This window comes from Carcharodon carcharias, chromosome 22 (genome assembly GCF_017639515.1).
Source record: "Carcharodon carcharias isolate sCarCar2 chromosome 22, sCarCar2.pri, whole genome shotgun sequence".
In the NCBI taxonomy this organism is placed as follows: Eukaryota; Metazoa; Chordata; class Chondrichthyes; order Lamniformes; family Lamnidae; genus Carcharodon; species Carcharodon carcharias.
In genome coordinates, this window is record NC_054488.1 from 30287305 (window position 1) to 30307582 (window position 20278).

The window sequence follows — 20278 nt, forward strand, 5'->3', positions numbered from 1 at the left end:
GCTGGAGTTTTTGAGGATGTTACTAACAGAATAGATAAGGGAGAACCAGTGGATGTGGTGTAATTGCATTTTCAGAAAGCTTTTCATAAAGTCCCTGTGAGAGGTTAGTGTGCAAAATCAAAGCATGTGGGATTGGGGGTAATATATTGGCATGGAGTGAGAATTGGTTAACAGACAAGAAACAGAGTAGGAATAAACGGGTCTTTTTCGCAGTAGCAAGTGGTGACTACTCAGGTACGACAGGGATCAGTGCTTGGGCCCCAGCTATTCACAATATGTCAATGATTTGGATGAGGAACCAAATGTAATATTTCCAAGTTTCCTGACAACACGAAACTAGATGGGAATGTGAGTGGTAAGGAGGATGTTAAGAGGCTTCAAGACGATATAGAGAAGTTGAGTGAGTGGGTAAATACATGGCAAATGCAGTACAACATGGATTAGTGTGAAGTTATGCACTTCAGTAAGAAAAACAGAATGGTAGAGTATTATTTAAATGGTGATAGATTGGGAAATGTTGATGTTCAAAGGGACCTGGGTGGTCTTGTACACCAGTCACTGAAAGCAAGCATGCAGGTGCAGCAAGCATTTAGGAAGGCAAATGGTATGTTGCCTGAGTACAGGAGCAAGGATGTCTTACTGCAGCTGTAAAAGGCCTGGATGAGACCACACCTGGAGTATTGTTGCAGTTTTGGTCTCCTTACCTAAGGAAGGATATACTTGAAATAGAGGGAGTGCAGTGAAGGTTCACTGGACTGATTCCTGGGATGGCAGGATTGTCGTATGAGGAGAGAGGACCCCGTATTGGGTCGAATAGGCCTAATTTCACTGGAGTTTGGAAGAATGAGAGGGGTTCTCATTGAAACATATAAAATTCTGAGTGGTCAGATAGACTGGATGCAGGGAGGGTCTAGAACAAGGTCACAGTGTTAGGATATGGGTTAGACCATTTATGACTGAGATGAGTGAAACTTCTTCACTCAGAGTGTGATGGACTTGTAGAATTCTGTACCACAGAGGCTGTGGAGTCCAAGTCACTGAATATATTTAAGAAGGAAATATATTTCTAGACTTTGAAGGTACCAAGGGGTATGGGGAGAGTGCAGGTGTATGGCGTTGAGGTAGAGGATTTGCCATGGTCACATCAAATGGCGGAGCAGTCTCGAATGGTCAACTGACCTACTCCTGCTCCAATTTTCTATGTTTTCTATGTTCTTTTAGTCATCCTTTGTTGGGTTCTAAAATTTTCCCAATTGCCTGGTCTGCCACTAATCTTCACAGCATTGTATGCCTTTTCTTACAATTTGATACCATCATTAACTTCCTTAATTAGCAAGGGAAGGTGCATCCTTCTCATGGCCTTTCTTTCTCAATGGAATATACCTTTAGTTGTTTGGTAGCGCAGGACTTGAATATCGCTGAACAAAGAGACATCAAAGCTTTTCCTCTTGCACCCATCAGGACACTTGCAAGAATACCAAATGTAAACGAATGTAACAATTTATGCTTCATGAGAAGAGAGTGCCAATTGGTTGGCAAGTGGACTGTGCTTGGTAGGGGCATTGCCATGGAGAATGCACCAGTTAACTGATGACTGACAGTTAACTGCCAAGTTTTGTTTAAATTCAAACCAGGCAGGTTAACTCTGATTGGTCTTCATACCCTTGTATTTGTTTGTTTTTAGTTTAAGACTAGTTTCAGACCCACTTTTCTTACCCTCAAACTGAATGTGACATTCTATCCTGTTATGATCACTCTTACTAAGAGGATCCTTTACTTTGAAGTAATTAATTAATCCTGTCTCATTACACATTACCAGGTCTAAAATAGCCTAAAATCTTCTCTGGTTTGTTCCAGAACGTATTGTTCTAAGAAACTATCCTGAATACACTCCATAAACTCTTCTCCAGGCTACCTTTGCCAATTTAATTTGTCCAATCTATACGGTGATTAAAATCTCCAATGATTATTGCAGTACCTTTCTTACAAACCCCTATTGTTTCTTGATTTATACTCTGTTTTTCGGTTTAGCTACCTTCAGGGGACCTATAAACTACTCCTACCAGCGACTACTTCCCTTTGCTATTTCTGTTCTCCACACAATCTGATTCTACATCTTGATCCTCTGACCCAAGATTTTGTCAATACTGTACTAATCTCATCCTTTATTAACACAGCTACTCCACCTCCTTTTCTTTTCTTCCTGTCCGTCTGTAATGTCAAACATCCTTAAATATTCAGGTCCCAGCCGTGGTCACTTTGCAACCATGTTTCTGCAAAGGCTGTAAAAGCATACTCATTTATTTCTAATTCTACTATCAATTCATCCATCTTGTTACGAGTGTTGCATGCATTCAGATAAACAGCCTTCAATTCTGTCTTTTTACCGGTTTTATCTACTCTGACCTTATTAGCTGGTGCATTCTTATGTTTATACACTCTTGCCCCTTCCTGTCACACTCTGGTTATCATAACCTGTATTGCCAACCTGCATTGTTCTTCCTCTTCAAATCTCTTTCTAAATCTCCCCTCTTGTGAACCCCACCCCCACCCCACTATTTAGTTAAAAGCCCCTTCTAATATCCTGGTTGTATGATTTTCCAGAACACTGATTCCAGTGTAGTTCAAGTGGATGCCTAACGGTAAAGCTCCGTTTCTCCCCAGTATGGTGCCAGTGCCCCATGAATCAAAATCACATCAATCATTGAGCCATGCTTTCAATTCTCTGATCTTATTTACCCTATGCCAATTTGCTCGTGGTTCAGGGAATAATCCAGAGGTTACTCTTGTTGGTCTGCTTTTTAGTTTAGTCCCTAGTTGCTCATACCCCCTCAGCAGAACCTCTTTCTTAGTTCTACCTCTGTTGTTGGTACTCACATAGACCACAACAACTGGATCCTTCTCCTCCCACTCCAAGTTCCTCTTCAGGCATGAGGGAGATGCCCTTAACTTTGGCACCGGGCAAGCAGCACAGCCTTTGGGACTCACCCTCTCAGCTGCAGAGAACAGTATCTATCTACCCCTAGTTTTACTGTCTTCTACTACAACTGCATTGTGTTTTCCTCCTCCCACTTGAATGCCCCCCTCCATCACGGTGCCCTGGCCAGTTTGCTAACCCTCCCTGCTCTTGTCCATAAAAGCTGCAAGAACATCAAACCTGTTGGACTATTACAATAGTTGAGGCTCCTCCATTGCTACCTTCTGGGTCCCCATACCTGCCTCACTTGCAGTCACACCCTCCTGTCCCTGAGGACAGACCAAGTATCCAACCTAAGGAGAGTGACTGTCTCCTGGAACAAAGTGTCTAGGTAACTTTCCCCCTCTCTGATGCACCGTCATGTTCCAAGCTCAGACTCCAGCTCATCAACTCTGAGCTGAAGTTCCTCAAACTGCAGACATTCACTGCAGATGTAGTTGCTGTGGATCACACTGGTGTCCACCAGCTTCCACATGCTACAGCTACAACACGTGTTCGAAACATCACAGCCACTTTTGCTAATGTGGAAATATAGATGACGACTGTATGCACATCAAAAAGCGGTAGATTGAGCAGAGGTAACACCATATTCATCAGCAATTCAGTGATAGTGCATGATCAAGGATTCGGGACCAGGTTCTTTCAAAGAAAAACTTTGCTGTAATGATCTGAGATTGACTTTTTTTTGATTGGATGGTTAAATTGATGAAATCAGTGTTTGTGTGTGCATGTCTAACACAGCCTCAGTGTGTCCTGAAATCTCCCCTGCCCTGCCATCTTTATTTAACCAATTAGGTTTCAAGTTTAGAAATAATCTCAATGATTGCCTGTAGCTATGTTATGGAGTTATGGAGCTACAAATCTAATACGCTACTTATATCTCTCCAGTACCAGTTTAAACTAGTGCTCTAGTTTAGAGAGAAATAAAAAAGTTAAAACTCACAAATCACCTCCCTGTTCACCTAATTAGTACCCCCAAGCTTCAGCTCTCAGGTCTCACTGTTTTTGGCTCCCTGTCTCTGACCACTTAATTTTTGTCAAAGACCAGTCAATACCTCCTCTCTCAATATATTGAATTCCCAGGGTTATGCATCGGCCTCACTGCACTCAGACAAAGCAACACCACACTACTTACTTCATGTATCTGCTTAACTTCTTGTATTTATACTAGATGAGATTCCAGTAAGCTGAGTCTGTTACTACTTGCTAGGAAATCAGTTCTAACATGCTACTTAATTAACTAACTCTGCAGCTGCCTCTCAGCAGCTATCACTTTTTACCACGTACAAAATGATTTAGACTCAGGAATCATCAGTATGGTTTTGAAATTTGCAAATGATACCAAATCAACAGTTATAGCAAATAATATGGAAGACTGCACCAAAATACTGAGAGCATTTGAATTTATGCTAATTGACAAAATAAATAGATGGGAGATCAGGAGAATTTTTTATGCAGCACATTGTTATGATCTGGAACGCACTGTCTGAAAGGGTGATGGAAGCAGATTCAGTAAGAACTTTCAAAAAAGAACTGAATAAATAATTGAAGGGGAGAAAATTGCAGACTATAGCATTAACCAGGGATATGGGGCTAACTAGATAGCTCTTTCAAAGAGCCAGTACTGATAAGCCAATGGCCTTCTTCTGTCCTGTAAAATATTATGATTCCATAACATAATCAGGTTGCAGAGTGGGTGGATGGAATAAAGGGACTACTTAGTCCTTTACTAGTGATGAACTAAAGGGGTACAAGAGTCAAGAAATCTGGAAACTCAGATAAATAAATCATTAAAGTAGTAAATAGGTTAATAAAGCAATAAAGAGTACAAAAAAGGGCTTATTTCTGGATAAATAGAATATAAGAGCAGATAGTGTAGTGTATTGAAAATTTCATTGTCCATTTTGGCCACTTGAAGCTACCGTACATTCCTGTGTCAGCGGAAGGAGTAAAAAGAGATTAAAAAGGATTCATGTTTTAACAACACACGCAGCTGTTCTGTTTCTTACTGGAATGTAGCTGAATCTTACTGTTTTTACCCAAGAACTTCACAATGATAGTGAGGATGGTGGAAAATAGAAGACATTGCTTTTAGGTATGAAACTTTTGGAAGGTGTTTGTCTACTTTCTGCAGACAGCATTTTAAGTTGGAGATTTCAGGACAGAGGCTGTGTTAGACACACACTGATTTCACCAATTTAACCATCCAATCAAAAACAAAGTCAGTCTCAGATCATTACAGCGAAGTTTTTCTTTGAAAGAACCTGGTCCTGGAATGACAGTGGGATCTTCGGATACTGCCCACCATGGCAGTTTGTGATTCTCACTGGAGATCAGCACGAAACCGATTTGCATCCTGCTAATGGGATGCAGATGAAGCCCAAGCGGAATCTTCCCCCCCAACTCCGATTCTCCACGACACCAGCAGGAAAATGTGCTGGTTGAGAACATGTCCGGAGCAACGATGTGTGCAAAAGTCAGGACTTACCTTAAGGGCCTTGGTCGGTTTGTGGACATCTGATGACAAGATGGAGGCCTCCAGTTACCAGATCTTGGAGCACCAGGTGCAGCACAGGTTGGGCGGAGCTTCATGCACGTGGCTGTTCCGTGAAGTGGCTTCCAGAAGATGGGAATTCTCCACGCAGCAATCTCTTTTGACCTTCTGCCAGGTATTTTGCAGTGGGTTCAGACATTTATCCAGGGAATTCGCCATGGGATCGGATTCCCGAGCTGCAAGATGAAAGGCAGCAGGAGGTACTGTTGGGTGGCAATGGAGTGTTGTGGAGGGGTGTTAAAGCAGGCAAGGAGGACTGAAGATGTGGTGGCGGTGTGGGCATGGTAGGAGGGAATGGTCAAGGTTATAAGGGGTAGAGGGAGCCGGTAGGGTGGGAGAGTGAGGGTGCGACAATGTCACATGAAGGAGCAGCAAGGACATGGAGGTAGACATGGACTAGGGGAGGGTGGGCAGGAGGAAGTCAGACAGGTCAAAGTGTACAGAGGTGGGATTTTTGGGGAGGAAGGGAAACTGGACATTATCAAAGGAAAAGGATTTGGGGTGGAGGGTAACAGTGAGGAGGTCGAAAGTAATGCTGGGAGGTGGGGGTCAGTGGTGATGGGGGAAAGGGCGTGGGTGACATGGGGGAGGGGAAACAGTGCCAGAGGTCAAAACTGCCATGCTGGTCTGGTCGAAACTAAGCAAAACCTCATGTTGGATGGCCCAAGATGCTGCATGGAAGTTGGGTCAGTGGGTGGACAGAGATGCAGGTCATGTTAGCTGAAAGGGAACCCCAGCTGGCAGTATTGACAATGCTAGGGACCTGGGATATGAGTTTGACAGATGAAGGCTCAGTGTGCACGGTGAGTGCTTGCACATGGCTTGCAAAGGCCCTGCCATATACCCATCTTCCTACAGACTCACTTGGAGGGTCAGGTGCATGCAGGAGAGGTGCTGGGGTCTGGGTCATTCACTAATCCCTAAGAACCACACTGAAAAAAAAACAGTAGACATGATAGCAGTGAAAGTGATTATATTTACAGAAGTTAGAATTGTGTCAATGATTTGTTCACCCAACAGTGCAACCAGTTGTGATCAAAATTTCCTTATTTTCTGTGGCCTACTACTTCTTCTTGGTGCGCCCCCAACATCCACAGCAGGGGTGGAGGCAGCCTGCTCATTAGCTTTCCCAGTTGCCTTTGAAGACTTAGGCGGCCGTCCTCTGGAGAGCTGAAGCCTGGAGGGCCCTGGCTTCCTTCGGCTGTCCTCTTGTGGGACAGCTGCTCCCTCTGCGGTGACAGAGGACATGGTTGAAGGGTCACAGGCAAAGGGGATTTGGAAGGTCCAGACAACCTCTGAGACTCCAGACAACCTCTGAGATCCCTGAGTGGATGACCCCGCTCCTCCTGCCAAAGGCCCCGGCCAACTCCTTGAAGGGAAGGGGCACTGGAGGGAGGTTGAGGTGCACCGTCTCCTTCTCGTGTGCAAACTGCCAATGCTGCTCATGGCTACCGCGGTGGAGTGCAGGTATGCTCTCATCTTTGGCAGGATCTTCTGGAATAGAATCTCCAGAATCTTCTGGAATAGAATCTGGACAACTTGCAGCACAGTAATCCATGCCTCACAATGCTGGGCTATCTTAAGAGTGGAAGAATGAGAATTGAATGTCAAAATGGTAATGTATAAACGGATGCAACATTGTTGTAAGGCCAATTCCAGAGGCCTGTCATTAGATTCAGACTCCTCTCAAACATCTTTTCTGTTGTCTTTGAGCAGGAGAAGATGAGGCACAACTGTCAGGGATGGGAGCCCACATCTGTGGCCTCTCATGGAGTTTGAGGAGAGGGCAGCTCAGGTGGCAGATGTGAAACAGGACCGGGCAGTTGGCGATGGGTGCTTAGACTTGGGTATCCACCCGGTATCCATGGTATAGACACCTGAGGGCCAAATGTGCCTCCATGTTTGAGGCAGCTCATGCTGCCACTTGCTCTCTGCTCTGTCACCAGGAAGAGGCCAAGGCCTGAGGATGAGAACTCCCTGTTAGGTCTTAGCAGAAGCCTTAGCCCAGAGAGAAGACAAGAGAGAGGAGAAGAGGAGAGATGTGCACCTATAAAGACGTCACAGCAGACACCTGCACCCACCATCAGCCTTGGTGGGTATTAGTTCTAGCCTAGGAAGGGTCTCACAATCTGGTGGTCACTGCACGGACACATTTCAGCAACAGGAGGAGACAGGTTCAGCCAAGCTCACCAGCACTTGGAGGACTGCTGGGGAACAGCATCTGCGAGGTCTGAGTCTGATGACAGGCCTCTGGAATTGGCCTTACAACAATGGTGGAGAGTCAACAAAAGGTGGGGGATCAGGCAGAGATGTTGAAGGCCCTCAACAAAGTGGTTTGCGAGTTGGAAGAGTCTGTCTGACTGCTCCCTGATGAAGTGGTGCCAGCCTGTGTGCACAGCGAGGTCTCCATGGGGAGGATGGCAGGGTTGGGGCCAGCTCTTCCCACAGCACTGAGCCCATCCACATGCAAGGAGAAGGCTCAGACAGGCATCTGATTTGCGGAGGTTGCTGGTGCCGTCAGCGACTAAGTCCATTTCTCCCACCAGCAACCCTGCTCCTTCCATACAGTGATCTCTGTATGTGGAAGGGTAAAGGAGGCACAGTGGTCACCCCACCGCGGAGTGGATGCGCTGCAGTGCGTCTTTGAGGCATGACTATGCCATTGTCACTGAGGACCATGTACCCTGACATATTGGTCTCATTGTGGTTTGTGCAAGCAGCTGAAGCTTTACTTACCCTGGCAGAGTGAATGAAGGTTGTTCATCCTTTTGCGACAATGTATTGCTAACCTGCTGTGGAGAACCTGGGCACTGACAGCATTGGCCACCTGTGCCTAGGCAGGGTTGATTTTCCTGCTTGGCCGCCTCCTCACATCAGTCGGGTACAGTACACTCCTCTAGCCCTCTACGTGGTCTAGGAGGATGCACAGGGAGGCATCACTGAACTTCGGTGCTGAACCTTCACCTCCCCTTCCAGATATCTCTGTGGTTCGTTTTGACAGTGAGGATGTCTGATTGCCTTTTAAATATAACACCCAAATATGATGGCATGGTGTGTGCCATTCAGCCCACCCCACCGCGCAAGATGTCAGGAAACTTCCAGGATACTGTGGGATTTGGCCTCTGCAGCAGGGAACACTCCCCATCCCTGCCTCTGCCCCAGGACTTAGTCCCAGATGGGAGAATTCCGCCCTATGTTTCCACAGTGGTGGTCCTCACCCACACCAGAAAGGATGTCATACTACTGATAAATTGTGTAAAGCCTGTAGAAAACCCAACTACTTTGCTCATGTTTGTTGCTCATCAGCAAACTCAACTTCTAACTGTTGACCAACAGAAGTGTGATGTGCATGTGTACCACAGCAAAAAGGTGAGAGAATGTAGCCAATATAGAGGCAGATGACCCTGAATATACTTTTGTTCTGTCTTTTGGACAGGACAACCAGCCACGTGTGACAGCCATCACTGGCTGCTCAAAAGTAGGTGCTCTCACCAGGATCATCTGTCAATGTCATAGGAGACAAGACATTGAACAAACTTAAGGATTGCCCCATTCTCTGCAAACCAAGGAATATGAAAATTTTCCCTGCAACAGCGACAAACCATGGCAAGTTCTCAGGACTTTTGAAATGCCAATCTCGTTCAGAGTCATTAGAACAAATATTCTGTGTCATATCTGGAGAATAAGACACATTTATCAGTATCCACACAACAACAGATCTGCACATGATTTCAGCCACATACGTGATCCCCACACATATCAGCAACATTCTCAAATGGTATGCTGACCACCACTGCTATCAGCAAACTGAAAGGTATTACATGCAAGCTGCATGATGATTATAATTTCATGTCAGAAAGCAGACAGAGAAGGAACTTCAGCATCTACTTCACCTTGACACTATTGAGAAAGTTGGGAATGAGCCCCTTGGGTTTCACCCATACTAGTTATCAAGAACCCAAGAGCGAGAGCCAGATTAGAATCTGCATTGATTACCAAACCAAGCCATAGAACAAGAAAGACACTTGGCACCAAAAATCGATGATATCATAGTGAAAGTGAATAGTGTTAAAAGCTTTGCTAAACTTGATGTCGAAGCATCGAATTGAGCTGGCAGAAGAATCAAGTATTACAGTATTCTCCACTCATATTGGACTTTTCCGATACAATATACTTTGGAGTCAACTCAGCAACTGGTTTCAACACATGGGCCAGGATTTTACAGCTCCACCACGACGTGTATCCCCCCCTCCCCCCAGCAGATGCAGCAAACCATTTAAATCTCCATTCAGTTTGGTGGGACTGTGATATCCCTGGCCATGAATCAGTCTGCACTTCAAGGACTTGAAGGCACGCTGAACATCAGTAATGCCATTCTCATCTATTGTCACACTGAAAGTGAACTCAAGACATGTCTATATGTGTGCCTACATGTGCCTATATGTGTGTCTTAGAAATTGTAACCCCGCTTTGAACAAAGATAAGTGCTCGTTCAATGAAAGGAGAATTGAATTCTTCAGTCATGTGTTCAGCAGTGAAGGAGTCTCATCTGATCCATGGAAAACTGAGGCTATTGCAAATGCTGCGGATCCTACAAATGTGCAGCAAGTCCAGAGTCTGCTAGGACTCATCACATATTGTGATCGCTTCATTTTCAACCTCGCAATATTATCTGCCTCCTATGCGATTTGACACAAGAGACCACCAAGTGGAAACGGACTAAATTACACAGAAAAGCCCATCAGCTAAAACAAAGGTTAACAAACACTCGGGTTGACCCTGAGGAAGCCACTCAGTTAGTCATGGATGCAAGCCTAGTTGGCTGGTGTAGTTCTCATGCAGAAAGACAAAACAAGCAACCCATCAATTACCGCGATGGCAAGCACATCACTAACACCTGTATTGAAAATTGCATTGTGCAATGTTATTTGCAACGGAGAGAGAAGCAGTCTGAATCACATGGGGTATCTTACACTTTCATCTCTATTTTATGGAAGCGAGTTTGAAGTAATAATTTCAGTAGACCACTAGTATGCTTATTAAACAAACAATCTATATTGCAAACCACCTACTCATATGGAGCATTGGATACTCAGACTACAAGAGTATGAGTTCCATGTTGAGTATCAGCCAGGCAAGCTCAACCCAGCGGACCATCTTTCGTGACATCTGTTGTCGGCAATCAGTCCGGGGGACAAAGTTGCTGAACAACATCTTAACTACTTAGGTCTAAGTATGGTGTCAAAGCTGTTAAAACTAGCTGACATCAAAGTGGCAACAAAACAAATGATGCATGCAACTATGCGTGATGGCTATGGAATCATGAAACTGGAAAGATGTGATCGATAGAGTGTCTACAAATGCAATCGCTCACACAGTACAAGGTCATCACAATGTTCAAAATGAGCTCACTGTTACAGTCACATCTGATCTTGTGATATGCAACAACTGTATTGTCATTCCACCATCAGTGAGTGAATGTGTTGTCGATATAGCACCCTGGAGGTTACCAGGAATTGTTAAACCAAATAACTCCTTTGGGAAAAGTTATGGTTCTCAGGGATTGACTGCATAGTAGAGAACAAAATCAATCAGTGTTTGCCATGTCAAGCAACCACAGTGTCAAATCTTAGTGATCCTCTCAAGATGTCTTAACTACCTCCAGGACAATGGATTGAGGTTAATTTTGCAGATTTGCCCACTGATAAACACCTGCTTATTGTCACTGACAGATTCCCAGTCATTGAAATAGTTATGTCAATTTCACTGAAAGCAGTCATCCCAAAGCCTTACCAGATTTTTGTCTTTTGTTTGGAGTCCTCCAAACAGTGAGAAGTGACAATGGACCCCATTCAACAGTGATGAATTCAGTATATTTGTGAACTATCTGTGTTCATTCATTGAAAAATCACACCCTGTTGGCTAAGTGCTAATGGAGAGGTCAAGAGATTTGTGTGTAACTTTAGAAACATGTAGCTACAATTGAGAAAGTCCTTGAAACAAGAATTGTATCACTTTCTTTGAAGAGTGACTTATCACTTGACTACTGGAAAGCTTCCAGGTATATTCATCTTTACACATCCTATGCGCACGTATCTTCCTGAGCTACCCACAGAGCTAAAGAATAACATGTACATGAACACGATCAAGGACAGAAGGAACAAACAAAAGTAAATGCAGAGCAAAATATGAAATTTTGAGCTACACTGCTTAAGCCAGGTGCTTGTGAAACATGATGGTCATGTTGGAAAGCAAGCAGCCCACTATGACATCCAGCCATTTGTTGTGACCAACACAAAGATCAATGATCACTAAGCGCAGCTTGTAAATCATCACATGGGAACACCACCACCTGGAAATTCCCCTCCAAGCCACTCAAATTCCTGACTTGAAAATATATCACCGTTCTTTCACTGTCGTTGGATCAAAATCCTGGAACTCCCTTCCTAACAGCGCTGTGGGTGTAACTACATCACATGCACTGCAGCAGTTCAAGAAGGCAGCTCACCACCAAGAGCAATTAGGGATGGGCAATAAATGCTGGCTTAGTCCTCATCCCATGAACGAATATAAAAAAACATCATTCTTCAAAGCAGCGAATATAACCAGTCATAGGCATGGAATCTGATTCTGAAATCAACATATCCGATGAAGAACACGATGAAATTAGGCCACACCTGATGTCAGAAGATATCCTACTCATAAGAGAAAATGTCCACCATACCCAAGTGATTATTTTATGATGCAAACTATTTTCAGTTGGTGAACAAATCTTTCATCTCATTGTGTATGATTGAGTGCTTTGTTAAATTAATGTAAGTTTTCATATGTAGTAATATTACTGGTAAAGTTGAATATTCAATTTATGTTAATTGCTTACACTTTTTGAAATGAACCTTTGAAACATGCTATTGAAAATTGCATTGCGCATTTTTCAACTTGAGGCTGACATATCCACATGTACCAGCAGAGGGAGGGAAAAAAGATTAAAGGGGATCCGTATTTTAACAGCATGGGCACCAGTTCTGTTTCTCACTGAATCTTACTGTCTCTATGCAAGAACTTCACAGGGAAGTAAGGTTCAATTCATATAAAACTCTGTTTAGACCACACTTGGAGCACTGTTTGCAGTTCTGTTCTCTACTGCAAGAAGGATACAGAGTAAGTGGAGAAAAGATTTACAAGGATATTACCAGGATGAAAGTTATTAGGAAAAACTGAGCAGACCGTGGCACCTTTCTCTATGAAAGATAAAACTAAGAGGAAACATGATGGAGGTCTTTGAAATGATCAAGGAATTTAATAGGGTGATTGTGGAGAAAATGTTTTGACTTATGGCTGAGACAGGGAACAAGGCAGAATAAATACAAAACACAGTCGCTAACAAATCAAATAAAGAAACAACAATTGCTTTACACAGAGTATGGGGAGAGTGTGGAACTCACAGCCACATGGTTGAAGCAGATATACATTTAAGAGGAGGCTTGATATGGAGGGAGGGAGAAGAGAAAGCCATGGGAGAGGATGGGAATATAGGAATACGGGCAGTGGGTGGAATGAGGCTTGTGTGCTCTGTAGATACCAGCATAGACCAGTTGGGCCAAATGGTCTGTAGACTCCAAGTGATTTGATGAAGAAGTCAGACCAGTACCTAATTTATTAACCTTTTATCTCCACAGATACTGTCTGACCTACTGAATATTTCCAACATTTTCTATTTCTGATTTCTAACCGCTGCAGTATCTGTGTGTTTTTGTGCTATAGGCTTTCTTTGATATTTTGACTGTACCAGTAAATGGAGCTGATTGTAATGAGGACTCAATTCAGCTCCAGTGGCTTAGCTGGGAAAGGCATTTCCCAGTGTGGTTCCAACTACAAAGAGCCTATGCTGAGTTAGTTCATCCTAGCTAGAGTCATACCCTCGGCTGTCCCAATTGGCCTGCGTGTATCCTCCCCAAGGGGGAGACTGGGGAGTCAGTTTGACTGAGTGGAGGAGGGGGGAGGTGGCTTGCTGGAATGAGCTTCTCAATGAGCAAGGGGCACATGCAGTAATTCCTCTAATTCTGCACAAAGTCTCATTCACAGGGGGTCAAAGGGTGGTTTGTATGGAAAATGGGAAAATGTCATATTGGGACTATCATGAGGTTGGATACAATGTGGATGGAGCTTTACTCTGTATCTAACTCATGCTGCACCTGCCCTGGTCAGTGTTTCAGAGTTATACAGCACAGATGGGACAGTGTAGAATGAGTTTTATTCTGTATCTAACCTGTGCTCTACCTGCCTTGGGATGCTTAATGGGGACATTGTAGAGAGAGCTTTACCCTGTATCTAACTCGTCGTACCTGCGCTGGGAATGTTTGATGGGGACATTGTTGAGGAAGCTTTACTCTGTATCTAACCCTTGTTGTACCTACCTTATGCCCAGTTTTCTGACCCCAATACCCCCCACTATGATGAGGTCAAAGGAAGCAACAGCTAAGTGCTCTGTCATGCTGTTGGGCACATTCTTTAACTTTTATTTGTTTTGATTTTACATGCACAATCTGTCCAGTCCTCCAGCTAGCTGAAATCCACTGTGCCTGAATTCTACATTGTGTCCTATTTCTTGCAGATAATACGGACCTTTGCTCGACTGCATCTGGATGACGTGAGTGTGAAGCGTAGTTTGTTGAATCGACAGCTTGGAGAGGGACCACTGGCCAGGTACTGTAGGGGGAAAGAGCCGAAGGGTCACATACAGAAGAGTGACTCAACTCTGTTTAGCTTAATTGGTGAATGCAGAGAACAGGACCCTGGACTCTTTTTCCAGTAGGTGTGAAGTTAGCTGATCTCAACCAGAGTCACTTCCATTCGCTGACTTAGAGAATGGAGAAATCAGCCCAGGTCCCCACTTCTAATCAAGTGGTTCTGCTGGGAAGTATCTGGGTGTGCATATCAGGGTCTTTCAGGCTTGGAAATCATGCCTTTTCTCCACCAGGGCCAAACAACTAGCAGCTACTCACTGTATAAGTTCACGGGCAGGGAATGGCCACTTGTAGGGAACAGAGGGCTCCCAGCATGCGCTGGCAGTCTCAGGAAGAGAAAAAAATTAAAAGAGAATATTAAAAGTTAACGCTAAAATGAGAAAGGCTGTTTCTCCTTTAAGATATGACACTCTCCCTCCTTCCCTTTTGCTTATTCATGCCCTGCACCAGTCAGTATGAGAGAGCAGGTTGGTGAGCTGCTACTCCTAAACCAGTCATTAGAAGTTGCACCACAGGCACTAAGCATTGTCCAGGGAAGAGCTTTGTAACTGTTTAATTATTTCTAAACTTGGCATTGGCTAAGATTGGAAATCATGTTGGACAAACCTACATGTCACCATAAATATTGTCAGCATTCTGTACCAGCTTATGGGTGTTGGGCACAATTAATGACTCATGAGCTGATTCAAGATACTTATCTCAGTATATATCTCTATTAAGCACCACACTCATAGATTGCAATGTACTTATTTGACAAGTAATGAGCTTTCTATCCATTATATAATCACAGCCTGGGACACCTCATCCCCCTCAGTCTAAATTCTGTTCTCTCTGATTATCAGTGAGGAATCTGCCTCTTCCTTTATGACAACTATTCTCATTGTTACCTTCTTCAGCTGGCTGTGGCCCAATGCTCTCTATTAACAACACAAGAGTAGATCTATAGTTATTGCAGAGGTTTCATTCTTAGCTTAGCTTTTTCAAAATTGGAGACTGAATTCATTTCTTTCTTTGTCTAGTATTTTCTATTAGCCCTCTGCTGCTTAAACTTATCTTTCTGTTCTGGCTCAAAAACATCATTTCCCATTTTGTGGCTGGTTTGATGTCAAACACTACATGACTTCTCAGGCGAACTACTTACCCATGATGCCTGTGTTAGCCATATTGCTTAATTCTAAAACCTGTGTAGAAACAGTCCATGTCCAAATGCAGCAAGATCTGGATAATACCTAGGCTTGGGCTGACAAGTAGCAAGTAACATTCACGCTATACAAGTGCCAGGCAAGGACCATCTCCAACAAGAGAGAATCTAACTGTCGCCCCTCGACATTCAGTGGCATTACCATTGCTGAATCCCCCACTATCAACATCCTGGAGGTTACCATTGACCAGAAACTAAACTGAACTAGCTATACTGTGGCTACAAGAGCAGGTCAGAGACTAGGAATCCTGCGGTGAGCAACTCATCTCCTTACTCTCCAAAGCCTGTCCATCATCTACAAGTCTGGAGTGTGATGGAATACTTTCCACTTGCCTGGATGAGTGCGGCTCCATCAACTTAAGAAGCTTGACATCATCCAGGACAAAGCAGTCTGCCTGATTCGCACCCCTTCCACAAACATTTGCTCTCTCCACTATCAATGCATAGTGGCAGCAGTGTGTACCATCTACAAGATGCACTGCAGGAACTCAGCAAGGCTCCTTAGACAGCACCTTCCTAACCCACGACCACTACCATCTAGAAGGACAAGGGCAGCAAATACATAGGAACACCACCACCTGGAAATCCCCTCCAAGCCCCTCATCATCCTGTCTTGAAAATATATCGCTGTTTATTCTTATCCTGGAACTCCCTCCCTAACAGTACTGTGGGTGTACATATAACACATGGACTGCAGAGGTTCAAGAAGGCAACTCTTCACCACTTTCTCAAGGGTGATTAGGAATGGGCAATAAATGCTGACCTAGCCAGTGACACCCACATTTCATGAAAGAATAGGAAAAAAAATTATTTTCTGTAGTGGATTTGGTATGATTGCAACCCCAAGGTCATGAGTTGAAATTCCATCATGGCACAGTTTGAAATTGAATTCTGTAAGTTTCTGGGTTGGCACCAGAATTTTTTTTAATATTCATTCATGGGATATGGGTGTCGCTGGCTAGCCCAGCATTTATTGTCCATCCCTAATTGTTCAGAGGGCACTGGGTCTGGAGTCACATCTAGGCCAGACCAGGTAAGGATAACAGATTTCCTTCCCTAAAGGATGTTAGTGAACCAGATGGGTTTTTTCAACAATGGAATTAAGAGTTTGATAACCAGATTTTTATTGAATTCAAATTTCACTATCTGCCTTCACAAATTTCTGGAATATTAGTTCATGACAATATCACTATGCCATCACCTATTACAAGCTATTAGGATTCTGACTCAGTTGGTAACACTCTCCTTAAGTCAGAAGATTGTGCCTTCAAACCACACTTGAGCACCAAATCTGGGCTGACATTGCAGTCAGAGAAGTCATATTTCAGATGAGACATTAAACTGAAGCCCATTGACAAGAAAAAGATTCCACAGTGTTATTTTAAGCAAGAGGAGTGGTGTTTTCCCAGTTTCCTGGCCAACACTTATCCCTCAGTCAACATCACTAGAGTATCGGATGCTGTGTGAAGGTTTTACTTTACATTAAGCAGCAATTACACTTTGAAAAGCACTGGCTGTGAAGCACTTGGAGACATCCTAAAGACGTGAAAGGCTTTATAGAAATGTAAGTCTTTTGTTGTTTTGAAAATCCAACTGGATCACTGATGCTCCCACCTGGTCTGGCTCTCACGTGATTACAGTCTCACACTAAGGGATTGGCTCTTGATGCCCTTACGACAACTGGGAATGGACCTTACAGCCCACATCCCAAGAATAAGTCTTCTTTTAAACATACATTTTGCTCAGCTGCCTCCAATATCTCTAATTGTCCCTCAGTGATCTTTTGTTGTTGGGAACAGCTTTTCTGTGCAGACTGTTTTCTCCTGTGACACTGGGAACAGTGATTGTAAGTAAGGTCTACACTTGTGCCATTACTGCAGTAGAATGTCACCATGTTACTTTTTTGCCATCTCAATTCACAAAGAGCAATTGCAGATAATTTTAAGTTATAATCCAACGGCTAAAAGTGTTTCCAGCATCAGGCTGTACCAATATTAAACTCAACTGAAATAAGAATTCAACCCTGGTGTTAGTGGGTGCCCTTCTATAAATCTGTTTCAATGGGGTCTTTATGTAGAGATCTTTCTTTGATTCATTGAATCCACAGAATCTTTAGTTTTGGTTCAGAATTTAAAATTATTACATGATTCTTATTTATAATATGTAAATAATCAATTGTTTCCCTTATTGCAGAGAGGCCCATAAAGCAATGAGGAGCCTTGAACAGACATCCAATTATCAGACAGCAGCTTTTCTACCCCACCACATCAACCAGGAGAAATACATTGGCACCCAGAAGACAGTACACAGGCATCCCGAGGACATTACCCTGGCTCCCTGAGACATTTCACTGGCATCCCGAGGACACTATCCTGAGGCATTGAACACTACATTGATGTCCCAAAACATTATACTTACAGTGCAAAACACAATGAGGTGAAACACTAGCACCCTAGGGCAATATGCTAGCACCACTGAAGCACTAAACTGGCAATCTGAAACAATGCACTACCCTGGCACCCTGAGACACTACACTGGTGCCCCAAAACATTGTACTTGCAGTTCAAGATAATACACTGACAAACTGCAACACTATACTGGTTCATTGGCCCGGAGACACTAAACTGGCACTCCTCCACGATGCACTGGCACCCTGAGACACTACGTTGGTGCCACAAGGCTTTGTACTTACACTCCGAGAAACTACAATGGCACCCTGAGAAAATGCACATGCACCCTGAGATGATACATGGGTACACTTAGGCATTACACTGCCACTCCAAGGTGTTATTTTGGGACTGCTACTTTGCATTTACAAACAGTTCACATTTGAGTTGGCTTGCCTCAGTCTGTTTGACCTCAGAACAAGACAAACCTGAAGCTTACAGCATTGATATTAAAACAGAATAGGTGCTCTTTCTGACTGTAGTAACATCCTGACTAACATCTCTCAATTGTCTTACACTTTTTGAACACTTGTGGATACACACAGATACATCAGATCCATTCAGACTCATATCTGGCTTTCGGGATTCCACCCACAAATTTGGGGAGGTATTCTAGTGAAATACTGATAATGCTTTGTTCAAGACTGTTTCATTTTCCCCTCTTATTTCCACAATGCATTCAGACGAGGAACGTGACTAAGTGAGTAGGGACTCACTTTGGGGGTAATTCACTTTGGACCTAAGAAAGATAGGTGAGATGACAGTGTTTTCTGAATGGTGGAAGAGCAGAGAGGGATTGAAGTACAGGAATCATTAAAAGCAAATGGACAGGAGCATAAATTATTAAAAGGGCAAATAGAATGTTGACTTTTATTTCTAAGAAGCAGGGATACAATGAGGGTGGAGGAACGTTACAGCTATATAAAGCTCTGATGAAACCTATTTACAGTACAGTATTCAGTTCTGCACACTACACCATATTGGTCTTGGAGTGCAGTTTCACCAGGATGAAATCAGGCCCAAAAAGTGTTAAATTATGAAGACAGTTTAAATATAGGCAATAAGGGGTAATTTAATTGAGGCGTTTAAACAGATTTAAGGATTCTATAGGTTAGATAGAAACACTTTCTTCTGATGGAGGAATTCAGAACAAGGGAACAGAACCTTAAATTAGAACCAGGCTGTTCAAGGGTGATGTGAGGAAGCACTTCATCACACAAAGGGTAGTGGAAATTTGGAATTCTCTTTCCCCTAAAAGCTGTTGAGGTTGAAGGTCAATTGAATATGCTGAAACTGAAACTGGCTGATTGTTGTTAGGCAAAGATGTTAAGGGTTATGGAACTGAGACAGGCTAGATGAGTTGGGATACAGATCAGCCAACTGAGTGGTGGAACAGTATTGAGGAACTGAATGGCGTCTTCCTGTTCCTATTCTGCTATATTATAATTGTAACCTTTAGCTGTTGCCTGTTCAGTGGGAAAATATGTCAATTTAGATGCAGTGATCACTAAACTGTTCAATTCTGATTGATCTTAAAGCAATGGTCAGTTTATATATCAAACCTCATTAAAGACATTCCTGTACAAATTGCAGAGAACATTCATCAGTTGATAGCAAGTTGTGCAGAAGGAAATTGTCATATGTTTTAGAAGATGGAAATTGATATAGAATGGTACAGATTTAGAATTAGAAGTTTCATTTGGTAGAATGGTAACAAGATTGAGATTATTAAGCTAACAAAGTATGATTCTTAACTTATAATAACTTAAAATGGTGAGAACTACAGCAATTCTCAGGTTGTACTTGATGAGAAAAGTCAGTAGGAAACAAGGAGCCCTAGTAAAACCGGAGTCAATGGGAATCAGGGAGATACTTGAATAGAAACAATGTGCAGGGATATGGGGAAAAGGCAGGTCATAATGCTCATTTGGAGAGCCAGTGCAGGCCTCCTGTGCTGTTAAAATTCTGATTCTGTGAAATCATTACAGGTTGAAAAAGTGCTTAATAAAGCAAACAGACTTTATAAAGAGGGACATTGAGTACAAAAGCAAAGAAGTTATGATAAACCTGTATAAAACAGATTTGGCCTGAATATAGATTGGACAAACCAAACTAGCAATAATACTGTGGAGGATTATTCCCTGGAGTGTGTACATGATGGTTTTTTAGACCAATGCTTTGAGGAACCAACTAGAGAGCAGGTGATCCTAGACTGGCTATTGTGTAATGAGAAAGGATTAATTAACAATCTTGTTGTGCAGGGTCCCTTGGGGAAGATTGACCATAAAATGATAGAATTGTACATTAGGATGGAGAGTGAAGAAGTGGAATCTGAAACTAGGGTCCTGAATC

The 20278-nt window shown here is 43.1% G+C and overlaps 1 protein-coding gene across 1 annotated transcript in view; it reads left to right on the forward strand.

Moving 5' to 3' along the window:
* Positions 1-19513, forward strand: part of LOC121293655 (protein HEATR9-like) — an 80281-nt gene extending 60768 nt beyond the window's left edge. Inside the window, exons 15-16 of the mRNA XM_041216823.1 lie at positions 14146-14237; positions 17673-19513. Of these exons, the coding sequence (XP_041072757.1) occupies positions 14146-14237; positions 17673-17820 (240 nt within the window). The 3' untranslated portion in view covers positions 17821-19513. The remainder of the gene's footprint in view (positions 1-14145; positions 14238-17672) is intronic.
* Positions 19514-20278: the final 765 nt, after the last annotated feature.